The sequence below is a fragment of the Agelaius tricolor genome, unplaced genomic scaffold (genome assembly GCF_023055355.1).
Source record: "Agelaius tricolor isolate 1412-34295 unplaced genomic scaffold, bAgeTri1.0.p SCAF_69, whole genome shotgun sequence".
Taxonomy (NCBI): domain Eukaryota; kingdom Metazoa; phylum Chordata; class Aves; order Passeriformes; family Icteridae; genus Agelaius; species Agelaius tricolor.
In genome coordinates, this window is record NW_027269329.1 from 362,114 (window position 1) to 374,876 (window position 12,763).

At 56.3% G+C, this 12,763-nt stretch overlaps 1 protein-coding gene across 3 annotated transcripts; it reads left to right on the forward strand.

The window, feature by feature from the left end:
- Positions 1–199: 199 nt before the first annotated feature.
- Positions 200–10,439, forward strand: PLEKHO1 (pleckstrin homology domain containing O1). Of its 3 annotated transcripts, XM_071417323.1 has the most exons (7): positions 201–533; positions 1,280–1,426; positions 7,434–7,574; positions 7,803–7,907; positions 8,650–8,751; positions 9,464–10,236; positions 10,315–10,439. In XM_071417323.1, the coding sequence occupies exons 1-6, from the start codon at positions 504–506 to the stop codon at positions 10,232–10,234; spliced, it is 1,296 nt and encodes a 431-aa protein (XP_071273424.1). In that variant the 5' UTR covers positions 201–503; the 3' UTR covers positions 10,235–10,236; positions 10,315–10,439. The 3 variants fall into 3 exon arrangements, with proteins under 3 accessions (XP_071273423.1, XP_071273424.1, XP_071273425.1); XM_071417322.1 differs by having other exon boundaries at positions 200–533; positions 9,464–10,439; XM_071417324.1 differs by lacking the exon at positions 201–533 and adding an exon at positions 792–1,177 and having other exon boundaries at positions 9,464–10,439.
- Positions 10,440–12,763: the final 2,324 nt, after the last annotated feature.

Here is a 12,763-nt window from a genome sequence, read left to right on the forward strand (position 1 = left end):
CCCTCTCCTATAAAGTTTCCCGGTGCCCCAGAACACCGCCGGGAACGCGGCTATGCCCCGTTGGGGAAACACCATCCTAAACACCGCCCGCCCCTCTCCCGCTTTCCCCCCCCCCCCCCCCACCACCACGGCCCCGTGTCCCCGCTTGAGTCAGAAACAAAGAAGAAAAACCCTCGTGGGCTGCGATTCGCCCCGTGCCGCGAACCCCGACGTCACGGGCGTGCGGCTATAGATGGAGCTCGGGAGCCCGGCGCAGCCCAGCGCAGCCCCCCGAGCTGCGGGATGGTGGCGGCGGGGGGGGACGCGGCGGCGGCGGCGGCGGCGGCGGCGCTGGCGATGGCTCAGAGCACCGGACCGGGCTCCGTGTAACGGGAGAGGGGCCCTGAGAGCCACGCGGGGCGAAGGCAGCGCGGATCCCCCCGGCTGTTCCCCCGTGCCAGGAGGCCGCGGGAAGCCCTCTGCGACCCCCGCCCCAAAATCGCCTCGGAGCGCACGGAGGAACGATGAAAAAAAATAATAATTCTGCAAAAAGGGTGAGTAGAGAATCGCTTTCTTGGCTTGGGGGAGGGAGGGGGAGGGAGGCTCCTGGATGTTTTGGGGAATGGGGGGGGGTTGGATCTTGGCTTGGCTTCTGCTCCCCCCGCGGAAAGCGCACAGACCCCCAAAGAGAGCCAGACCCTGCTCCAGGCCCTGCTGCCGCCGCTCCTGCCTCCCGCAGCCGCCACGGACCCCGCGTGATGTAGGCAGGCAGTTTTCATCTTGGAACACAAGGAAACGATAAAATCCGGAGGCACCATCAATCCCTCCTCGCTCTTTGCCGTGTTGTGTGTGTGCTGCACCCATCGCTGCCTACGGAGACACCTCTGATATAAACCGCCCATCGATTTCACCTCTTGGGATTAATTGCTGATAAAAAGCTCCGAAATGCCATTTTCACCGCATATATAAAACCCCAGCTGGTTTAAATTCCTCCCATCCCCCTCCTGTTCCCCTTTCCACGGGTAAATGCCCGTTGGATGAGGCGATAGAGACGCCGGCCTGGCTTATATAACCACGGAGAGAACCCTGCCCGCTCCTCGCAGCGTCCTCCCGATGCTGCTACTGCCCAAAAATCCCCGTGCAGTGACCCCGGGGAAGGACTCGGTCCCGGCGTCGGCGGAGAGAGGGGGAGACAAAAGTTGGGCAAAGAGGGAAGTGGGGTGGAGGGAGAAAAGGAGTGTAAAACCAAGAATAATCGCGGGTTTTTTCCCCCATTTTCTTCCCTCTCGCTTTGTGTTAGGGGAATCAGGATGGAAACCAGCAACCTGCGCAGCCGGAGAAGGTCGGCTGGGTGCGGAAATTCTGCGGGAAAGGCATTTTTAGGGAAATCTGGAAAAACCGTTATGTGGTTCTGAAGGGAGATCAGCTTTACATCTCGGAGAAGGAGGTAGGATCGGTTTCAGTTTCCTTTCCCATCCCCCCTTCCTCTCTCTTTGCATATGAAAGGCGCAGCCCCGGCCCTTCCCAGCGCCAGCCGGACCGAGGGGGTTCCTCGGGGGCTTCTCCTGCCCGGGGCTGGCGCCGGCCGGGGTCGGGGTCGGGCTCGGCTCTGCCAGCGATTCCCCAGCCAGCTCTGCTGGGAGACATTTTCCCAGCGTGGAGGCACGAAAGGATTCCCTTAGCGAGAGTTAAACCCCTCCAGCCTCTTTACAGCAATGCCGGCTCCTTCCTTCCCGTGCCCGTCCTTGAGCCCAACACTGCCTTGTTCCCAGCTGCTCACGCTCTGTTTGGAAATAACTCCGCTCTCCCGGCTGGAACCGAGCCATTTACAGGTCGATCTTTTGGATTTCTCACGAAATTTCACCCCAGATCGACATCCTGGTGTAACTAACACGTGCCCTGCCCCGGTCTCCTTGCTGGGCTTTGGGGTTTGCCGTGCTGTTGACATTGGAGGTAATCGGATGTGACTGCCAGGCTGAGGCAGCACCTGGCTGTCCTTGCACGCCCCCCCTGTGCTTTTTGTCTCCATAAATCCATCAGGAAGAACTCCCCAGGCCAGAGCCTTCCTCCTTCCCATCCTCTGTGACATCCCAGAGCTGCACTGGGCACAGCAGGCAGGGGGGTTGCTCCAACTCAGGGAATTTGGGATAAAATCCTGGTTTCTCTGGGTTTCCCCCCTCAGTGGAGGTAATTTCCTGACAGTTGGATGCCTGGCCCGGCTCTACCTGGAGAGAGGAAGGGATAATTTGATTTAGGGCTAGTTGAGCCATGGATGTGGCACAGGCAGAGGGTCAGGGCTTGTTACAACAGAGAAGTGGCTTTAAAAAGTGGATTGAATGCCCAGGTCGTGCTGAGCTGCTTGCTGGCAATCCAGAGCTTGCTCTCATCAACCTCCTGGCTGCTCCAGAGCCAGAGAGAAACACAGGAACAAGCAATAGATGTCCAGGTAGCTACAGATCAAATCCAGGTGTGCTGGGAGCCCAAGACAGGGATGAGGCTGGGGGGGCCATGCAGAGCCTGCTCTGAACAAGAAGCTCTTGTGTTTGTGTTTCAGAGAGGGAAAACCTCCCAGGTTTTGAGGCTGAGGCAGCCCCGTGTGTGAGAGGGACCATAAATAACCTGCAGCAGCCTCTGCTGAGGCTTTATATGGAAGAATGTGTGGCCAGCAGAGATGACATCTGCTGCTGGAGTGTGCTGAGGTGACTCTGCGCTGGCCATGGAGGTGACAATGGTGCTGCTGGTGTGCCCTGAGGTCACTCTGTGCCCGTGGCATCCTGGGGCTCTCATTGTGGGGAGTCCCCGGGGGTTCCTGGGGCTCTCAGAAGGTGCTGCAGGGTTTGATGCCAACTTACCAAAGCCAGGAGCTCTCCTGGAGCCCAGGGAAGGCCAGAGTGCGGCTCCAGGCTCTGCTCCCACAGCACCTGCTGTCCCCTGGCAGCTCATTTCATGCTCAGCAGCTGCTCCAGAGGTGGTTCTGCAGGTGAAGCCACATTCCCAGCCCTCCCCACCACCTCAGAGCAGAAAGGGTTAAATCCCGAGGCTCCTGGAAGCTCCCCGGCTCTGTTAAATGAATTCAAAGCAGACATTTATTTACTTTTGCCTGAATTTCTGCACCTGGGAAGCAGGGCAATGAATCCCATCTCCCCAGAGCATGTGGGGACAGGGAATTGTGAGTTCCACACCAGGATCCCCCTTGGCTCGGGGCAGGGGTTGATGAACTGCTCAGAGCTGAGCATGGGCTGAGGTCTGCAATGGGGAGATTTCCAAAATCCAGACTATAAAATCCCACCCATATCCACGCTGATTCCTCCTGGGAATCTGGGTGTTTCTCCAGTTGTCTGTCTAGGACAGAGCTGGCCTTGCAGGTCAGAGACCAGCCCTGATTATTCCATTTTGTCAGGAGAATTTGGGAATGCCTGCTAGGAGCCTCAGCTCCTCCCTGGCAGAGCCGGGTCTGTAAGGAGAGGAAATGCAGTTTTTCAGCCCAGCTGATGGCAAATGCTACCAGGGTGTTCGAGTGCTGCCCTTTGAAAGCTGTGGGACTTGTCTGACACCTCCCGAAATGAGAGCTCGAGGCTCTGGCCGTGCTCGCTCCGCTCCCCCACGGCTGCTGAACTCCGTGAACTCGCACCAAAATCCTCGGTTATTCAGCGTTTGGTCATCAGCCAAAGCCAGCTCTGTAGAGATGAGCTGCAGCGAGCTGAGCTCTGCCGAGCACACCAACACCACCACCACCACCTTCTTAACTCACTCTTGCATTCTTTCCCCTCGCTCCCTCCCTCCCCCCCGGGCCGTTTCTGGGAATTGTTCCCTGTTCCTGGCCCAGCTTTGTCGCTGCCTGTGCCGGGAGCGGCGGCCGAGCTGACCCAGCCGGGCTCGGAGCTTCCTCGCAGGAAGCCGGGGACTGCCGGGCAGCCGAGCCCGGTGCGAGGGGGATGAGGAAGCGCTCGCTTCTCTCCAGCTTTCGTTTGTTTGCCACCAAAGGCATCGGCTCAATTAGCACAAGAGCACTCGAGGAGGTGCCGCTGGGGCTGGGGCTGTGTTTGCATCCTCGGTTCTCTCATGCTCCGTGGGGTGTTTGGCCTCAGTGAGCGCTGCTGAACACAGCACAAAGGGGTTTGGGGAAGAAATTCCTCCCTGGCACAGGCTGCCCCATCCCTGGAAATGTGCAAGGCCAGGCTGGAGGGGGCTTGGAGCAGCCTGGGCTAGGGGAAGGTGTCCCTGTCCCTCCAAAGCCATGTCACAATTCGGGGATTCTGGGTTCTGTGTCCCTGGTAGCCTTGGTGGTGACTCTTTGGAGAAGGGACTGAAGCTGCCACGATCTCCTGATGTGCTCAGGGCAGTGTCCTGGCCGTGACAAGGACAGGACAGTCCCAGTGTGTCCCAGTGACAGCCAGGGCTGCAGGAAGCTCAACCCCCTGCTGAATCAGAGCTGCTCAGCTGGAGGAACTGAAACTTTGGTTGTACCCTACAAGGGGAACTGCCTGTCCCCAAACTGCCCATGTTTGGGTATTTGGCTGTACAGAGAGTCTGGAGGTTTCTGGTTACATCCTGAGCCACACTTGACCCACCCCCCACAAGTGTCCCATGGGTGTCTTGTGATTTTTTTTTGTACCTTCCTCATTTTTCTGTGTCCCATTGCAGCTCAAACTGCTCAAATCATCACCAAAAATCCCAGACTGGTGTGTCTGAGCATGGTTGGGCCCCAAAACACAGCCCTGAGCCGGGTCCAGGAGGTTTGGAGTCGCTGCAGGTCACAGCTTGATGAGGAAATTCAAACTCTAATCAATGAGAGACCCAAGGGTGGTTAATTAACCCAGGTCAGAGCCCCTCATGCTGCCAGCGCACTGCCATGAGCCTGGAGCAGCCCTTTGGAAGCACAAACCCTCTGGAGAAGGGATTTAGGTGCCGTGGTTGGTGTTCTGCCCCATGACATGCCCACATCCCAGGGCCCAGGGAGTGCTGGCTGCCCCTGGGGCCAGCCTGGGCAGGCAGCAGCTGCGGGGGAAGGAGTGCAAGGAGTGCAAGGAATGCAGCTCCTTCCTTGGATCCCAGCAGAGTCAGCAGTGTCAGCCTTGGCACAGGCAGGGGCAGCTGCCAGGGGTGTGTGATCTCATGGCTGCAGAGAAATGTTCCCTGCTCGAGGGCTGGGGGATGCTTCTGATTCCTTTTCCATGCCTCAGTTTCCCTTCCCTCACCTGGCCACAGGTAGGAGGCAGGTGGAACTGCAGGGCAAGGTGGTTTTGGCTGCCTCGAATGGCTACAGCTCAGCAATGCCAGGGCAGCACCTGCTGGGATTGATTCACCTTAATCCTTCCAATCCTGAGCTCTCCACAGGGCACAGAGAGCAGGACCCACCTGCTGGTGAGGCTCTGACATCCCTCAATTCTTAAACCCTTGGCACTGAGGGGAAGGAAAGACTTGCTGGAAACCATTCCCAGCAGGGAATGGTTTTGCCAAAATCAACCACCAACCTCTTGCTTCATCCCTTCCTCCTGAGAGCTGATAGCAGAGGCTGCTTCCTCCTGGGCACTGCCTGGGTGCTGGGACACCTCCAGCCAAATCCTCTTTGGAGAGGCCTGGAAGGTTTGATTTGGATGGCCCCAATCTCACTGAGAAGGTGGAGGAGGTGACACCCTGCAGATTTGTCACCCCCCTGTGACTGGGATTTCAGCTCTGGTGCTCATGTGGCTCCTCAGGGGCTGCTTTTGTCCTGCTCTCACAGAGAATGGGCTGCATGACTGTCCTCAGCCTCTCCTACCCCCGAGGCTGCTCTGAGCTGCCTCTCGTGCCACCACCTCCCTCCTTTTGGCCTCAGGAGCTTCCCACAAAGGACAAAAGAGCTGGCAAATGCCCCTGGAGTTGCCTTTCACCTTCCTTGTCCAGTTTCTCTCTCTGCACACTGGATGCTCTGTTACATGAGTGAGACACCCCCTGTTCTTCCTGTGCCCCCTGGGATTTCTGTGCCACCTCAGCCCAGGCTGCTGCTGACACTTTTCCCCCACGAATGCCACTGTGGATGTTGCTTATTCCCAATTTTAAGCATTTTAAGGGGTCACACACAGGAGCAGGATGCTCTCAGCATGGCCCAGTGCAGTGTCAGGGCCCTGGTGTCATTCAGAGGGGTTTAAAGGACGAGCTGCACCTGCAGGGTGTTTGTCTGAACCAAAGCCACCTGCTCTGTCCTGCAGCCTCCTGGGGATGCTCCTGCAGGCAGGAGGTTGAGATCCAGCTGTGTGAGCTCTGAGGAGGAAGGGGAGGGCTGGGGAAGCCCCAGTGACCCACATGAGCAAACATCTGGAGCGAAGGCTCTGCTCACAGCCACAGCTGGGGGCTGGGAGGGGGATCAGCTCTTCCTGCTGCAAATGAGCCGGGCAGAATTCAGCTGAGATTCTTGGAAAGAGGTGGATTGGAGGATGGGAGTGGGAAGAGATCAAAGCAGATTAGCAGCATGGGGAGGATGTGCAGCCAGACAGTCTCTGTTATCACACCCAGACACAGGGGATGTGTCACAAGCAGGAACCAGCTCGGGGATGGCAGTGCCGGTGATTGTCCTGTGGATCCTGGGGACACAGGCAGGATGAAGGATAGAGGGGAGCTGTTGTCATCAGGCAGGGCCAGATGGTCAGTTTATCCATGGCCCTGCTTAGGAAGCTGGTTTAGTCACCCTCTTTGATTAAATTCTATGGAAGAATCCTAGGGAGTTCCTTCGGTGCTTCCCAAAACTGTGGAGGAAATGTATGGGATGGGGTGGAGTCCCCTCAGGAAATCCAAGGGCTCAGACCTCAGCACCATCTGCCTTCCCAGCACCCGAGGCACACACCCTGCACCACTGAGGCAGCCTGGGATGACTGGCTGGAGTGGGATTAAGCAGATGGATGTAGATTTGAGCCTGCTGCAGTGTCTGTGATGGACACCCAAACCCTAATTCCTTGTGTTTACCATGGCAGAGCAGAGCTTCTCTGCTGTAGGAGTGGGATTGAGGGAGGGCAATGAAGAGGAAGGGTACAGACAGCTTTGCCACATCCCCTTTGCTCCAAGTGTCCCTGAGGGATGGCAGTCAGGGGTCAGCATCCAGACCCCCATGTGCCCCTGTGACCCTCTGCAAGCTCCATCTTTCACCTGAGCCTCTGTGACACTGATCCATCCCATGTACCTGTCACACTGTGCCAGTGCAGAGTGTTGGGGAACACACCTGGAAAATGGGAGATCTGAGATTTGAGTCACTCAAAAGGACTCTTGAAAGGACACTGAGCCTGGCAGCTCCTGCCCTCTGGAGGTAGAAGAGGCAGGAATTAACCTGGCAAAAAGTGATTTTCTTGCTATCCTTCTAAATATGCCCCCTCATTCCAGAAGAGAGAAATCAAACCCCTCATGTTGAAATCCTGCTGCCTGGAGCAGCAGAGTCTCTGTCTGACATCTGCAAAGCTCTCATTTTCTTGTATGTTTTGCAGGTAAAAGATGAAAAAAACATACAGGAAATGTTTGATCTGAGTGACTACGAGAAATGTGAAGAGCTCAGGAAGTCCAAAAGCAGAAGCAAAAAGAACCACAGTAAATTCACCCTTGCCCACTCCAGGCAGCCTGGAAACACGGTACGTGGGGCTGGCCCAGATGCAGGCAGCCCAAGAGGGGGCTCCAGGGCTGGGCAGGGATGTGGATGGTCCTGGGGGATGCAGGGAAGGCAGGAATGGGGGTGGTCCTGGGGTTTGCTGGGTGGGGAAATCAGGGCTGGAGGCTCAGCTCTGCTTTGCCTTCTCTGTAGAGGCCTCCCACTCCACCTGTGCAAGTTCCAGCACTGACCTGACTCCCTTCTCTTGTAGGCCCCAAATCTGATCTTCCTGGCTGTGAGTCCAGAAGAGAAAGAATCCTGGATTAACGCCCTCAACTCTGCAATCACACGTGCTAAAAACCGGATCTTGGACGAGGTGAGTGGGATTGACCCTGACTCAGGGTGAAGGTTTGAGGCTGTTTGGGGATGCATCCACACCAAGTGTGGCCAGCAGAGCTCATCCCCCTTCTCAAGGGGAGTGTGGAAGTCCCAGTTACACAGAGCAGCTTCTGCCTGGAAAAATAACAGGGCAGCCCCAGCTGAGCCTCCTCGAGGGGACACAGGGTGTGCTCAGAGCACCAGGTGGGCTGGCAGGGGCAGGCCAGGGGGAGCATCCCCACAGTTTCCTTCAGTGGGAAGGAAAACCTGCCTGGAACAAGCTGTGCCCTGGCTCCAGGGCTGACTCTCACATTAATGTTTCATGGCAACCCTTCCTCAGCTCAGACCTGTCTCAGATCTCCCATTCACACTCAGCTTCCCACAGCACCATGGCACTGCCAGGAGGCTCTTTCCTCTCCTGGGTGGCAGCACAGAGCCTGAAGTGAAGGAAAACCAAGGTCAGACAATGGGAGAGGTTTTAGAGCGGGAGGCAGCACAGCAAACACCAGGAGAGATGGCTGCCAGGAGAGCCTGTCACAGGAATCTTTGCAAACAGGTTCAGTTGTCAGGAATGACTTGAGCAGATGTAATCCCACCGTGGCACAGAGGGGAGAAACACTGGGTCACCTCCAAGGCTGGACTCCACTCCCACACCTCATTCCCTGCCAGCCTCCTCTCCCACAGCTCCAGGAGCTGGGAATGGCCCCTGTTCCCTGCTCAGAGCCTGTGTCACCCTGCAGGTCACCGTGGAAGAGGACAGTTTCCTTGCCCACCCAACACGTGACAGAGCCAAGATCCAGCACTCCCGGCGCCCTCCCACGCGGGGTCACCTCATGGCTGTGGTAGGTACAACCAGCCCCAGACACCTGCTTGGGCCAAATTCCCCTGGAATTGTTCCATTTGTAAGTGGGGTTGTTGGTAGGTACAACCAGCCCCAGACACCTGCTTGGGTCAAATTCCCCTGGCATTGTTCCATTTGTAAGTGGGGTTGTTGGTAGGTACAACCAGCCCCAGACACCTGCCTGGGTCAAATTCCCCTGGGAGTGTTCCATTTGTAAGTGGGGTTGTTGGTAGGTACAACCAGCCCCAGACACCTGCTTGGGTCAAATTCCCCTGGAATTGTTCCATTTGTAAGTGGGGTTGTTGGGAGATCCATCCTGAGCTGAGAGTTACCATGAGGACAGCTCGGTGTCATCAGGTTGGGTGAAATTCCCCTGGAATTGTTCCATTTGTAAGTGGAGTTGTTGGGAGCTCCATCCTGCCATGAGGACAGCTCGGGGTCATCAGTTTGGGTGAAATTCCCCTGGAATTGTTCCATTTGTAAGTGGGGTTGAGTTGTTGGGAGCTCCATCCTGAGCTGAGAGTTGTTACCATGAGGACAGCTCGGGCTCAGCTCTCATCCTGTGCTCTCGTGGACCTCTGCACTTTAAGTTCCACCCCTGGGCTCTGTCTCTGGGTGAGGGAGCATCCCCCTCTGTCCCTGCAGTGCACACACCCCTGGAAGCAGGGACAGCCATTCCGGTGCCAGCTCAGCTCTGCTTTCTGCTCCTGCAGGCATCTACCTCAACCTCGGACGGAATGCTGACCCTCGACCTGATCCAGGAGGAAGACGCCTCTCCGGAGGATCACGGCACCTGCGAGGAGAGTTTCCGCGTGGATCTGGACAAATCCGTGGCACACCTGACCGCGGGGCGGCGCCGCTCGGACTCGGAGAACACCAAATCATCGGAGAAAGGGCGGACAGGGAGCCTCCCCCGACAGGAGGCGACCCCGTGGGACAGAGCCGGGCAGCGCAAGGACTCCTTTGACAAAGGGACCATGTACACGCCGCAGGTCCCCAAAAAGCTCTCACACTCAGAAAAGAATAAATGTGCCTCCATGGAAGAAATCCTGTCCCGACGGGACTCTTCCACACATCGGGCGGTGCTGAGGAAGGGGCTGGAGGCTCAGTTTGCCTCGGCAGAGCCGGAACAGCTGACCCGGATACAGGAACTGGTTGCACTGAAACTGGAAAAAACTCAGGAACTGCTGACAGAGGTGAAGGGCTACGGGGAAGGCAAGAAAAAGACCAAGGACTCCAACACCAGCACCACCATCACCACCACCTCTTCTTCCTCATCATCTTCTTCCAAGTCGGACTCTGAAAGGATCCTGCAGGAATCTGAGAGGCTGCTGGGGGAGGCTTCCTCCACCTGGAGCCAAGCCAAGAGGGTGCTGCAGGAGATCAAAGAGCTGAGGGACCTGTACAAACAGTTTGAGCTGCAGCAGTCAGACTCCAAGGCCAAACAGAGCTCACAGTCGCAGTTTAGGAAGAGCATGATGTGAAGGCAAGCCTTGGGATGGGAGGGAGGGACTGGGAAGGGCGGCCATCTGGTCTTTTTTTTAATTATTATTATTATTTACAGTGTTCAAAAGAGTGAAAAGGTGCCTGTTCTCACCCAAATTTGCTTCTCAAAGCTTGGACCCTTCCTTTCCTCCATCACATCCCTGATGAATCAAGCCAGTGTTCCAATAAATCAGTTGCAGTTTATACCTCCTTTGGAAGAGCTCCCTTTGCACTGCAGCTCCTGCCATGCTCCAAGGACAGGAGCAAGTTCTGCCTCCTGGAACTGCCCATGTCTGCCTGGAGCATCCCATGGGGTGGAGCTGGATCAGCCCTGGCATTGCTGCTCTCATGTCTGGGCTGTGCCCCAAACTCTCTTTCACCAGGACATTTGCCCTGTTCCCTCTCAGAAATAAATGACATTAAAAGGTGAAAAAAGGTCTTCATCCCCACCACTGCCTGCAAGTCCCCATCACCCAGGAACTCTCCTGAAGATGTGGGAAGTTGTGACCATTGAGGCATTTGCTGGGTGCAGCTCTCAGAGCTCTGTCCTGGCACAATCTCGGGGCTGGCAGCTGTTATTTTGGGGTGCTGTCCCCTCCAGAAGGGCAGCAGTGACACAATCCATCTCCACCCTGATCCTGAATGCTTCACAGCCCCCTTGGCCCCGAGCAGGGGGAGGCAGCAGTGCTGTGTCTTCCCTTCTGTGCAACCACAGGATCAAAGCCTTGGATTTGACAGCCCACACAGGCAGCTGGGAGGGGTTTGAGCTTTTCCATTCTAATTTCTCTCTCTTTTTTTTTTTTTTTTTACCTTTTCTTTGAGCTGAAAAGTCAGGGGGTGTGTGTGGGAGCCAGACACCACAAGCCAATGGCAGTTTGGGTAGGTTTGCTTTGCTCTCTCAGGTGTCACAGTCAGACAGCAGCAGGCTCTGCTTGGGCTGCCCAAGATGTGAATCAGCCCTGCTGGGAGGAAAGCTGAGCCCAGAGCAGAGCTCAGATCCTCAGCTCAGGCTGGCTCAGCTTTCCCACCCACCTGCAGGACATGGCTGTGGCTCACAAGTTCACTCCTGGTAACATCCAACTGTTCCTTGTTTCATAAAAGGAAATCTAATTCTTTTACCTACATGGCAAATAGTCCACAAGAATATTAAACCCACAGAGTTACTTCCTGGTCGTGGTTAATGTTTTCTCTTTCCTGGCTGTGATGACAAGATTTTTCTAAATTAAAGGAAAAATAAAACCAAACTCCCAAACCTTTCTCGATGAGTTTGGGTTAACCAGACTCCAGTGATGCTTCCAGGGATAACTTTCCACGTTGATGAACTGGATTGCTTCACAAAGTTTTTTTGCAAGGAACCACTGAACCACCATTGTCACCTGCATCCCAGGTAGTGCCAGTCCCACACCAGCAACTCTCCTTGGATTTTGGAATGCTCATTGCCCTGCAGAGACCTCTGGAAGAGCCAGCACACACTGTGGCAAGGGCTGGAAGGAGCTGGTACACACCTGAGCAGCGCTGCCCTGCTCTCTCCAGAGAGGCCCTGAACTCTTACAGGCACTTTTGGGGATCTTGCCTCTCTGCTCACCCTTCAGTTTTCCCCCTCTATTTCCCTGCTGCCTCCTGCCGGCCCCCTGCCCTCCCAAAGCCTCTGGCGCGGTGCAGGGAGCCCCGGGGAGCTGCAAAGCCAAGGGCAGCACAGAGGTGGCTTTGTGCATCGCCCCCTGGCCGGTGGCTCTACCCATGCGGGAATAACAGCGCACAAAGGGGCCGTGCTGGCCCAGCAGTGCAGCCGCCGTCTGCCGTGCCCAGAAAGGGCTGCTATTGTCCACTGTGGCAATTACGGAGGGGCCGGAGACAAAACATTGGCTCGTTACAGGAATACAGAGCGCCCTGGCCGGGCAGCGCACAGCAGAACAAGTCTGAAGCCTGATAATGGCCAAGAATTCTGGGTTCTGCCCAAGTGTGCCTTGAAAACACGAACGGGGGGGTGAAAAAAGGGGGGCTGGGAAGGGGATTTCCCATTACACTACAGGGAGACGGGATTGGGACTGGATTCTTAAGATGTAGGCAAAGCGTCTCCTATAAAAATAGCTGCAATTTGCTCAACACATGCCGAGGAGTGGGCAAGCGTGCGCTGCGCTCGTCAGCTGGCGCTCGGCTGCTGCGCTCCCTGCCCGCTCCCCAGCACAGCCAATCCCCGGAGCGCTCCCGCTCGCAGCCAAATAAGGACCGCGGGCCGAGGATCCCCGGCTGCACGCGGCGCTCAGGAGCCCACCCACCCTCCCAGCCAAAGCGCCTTTTTTGGATTATTTTCTCCTTCTCTGCTTCACAAGCTTTAAGCGAACCCCCTCCCTCTTCCCTCCCTCTTCCCTCCCTCCCTTCCTCCATCCTCTGCCTTTCTAAGGGAATTAACAGAGAGACACCTTAGGATGGAATTCTTGGGAAGGAATTCCTCCCTGGGAGGGTGGTGAGGCCCTGGAGCAGGGTGCACAGAGAGGCTGGGGTGGTTCTGTCCCTGGAAGTGTCCA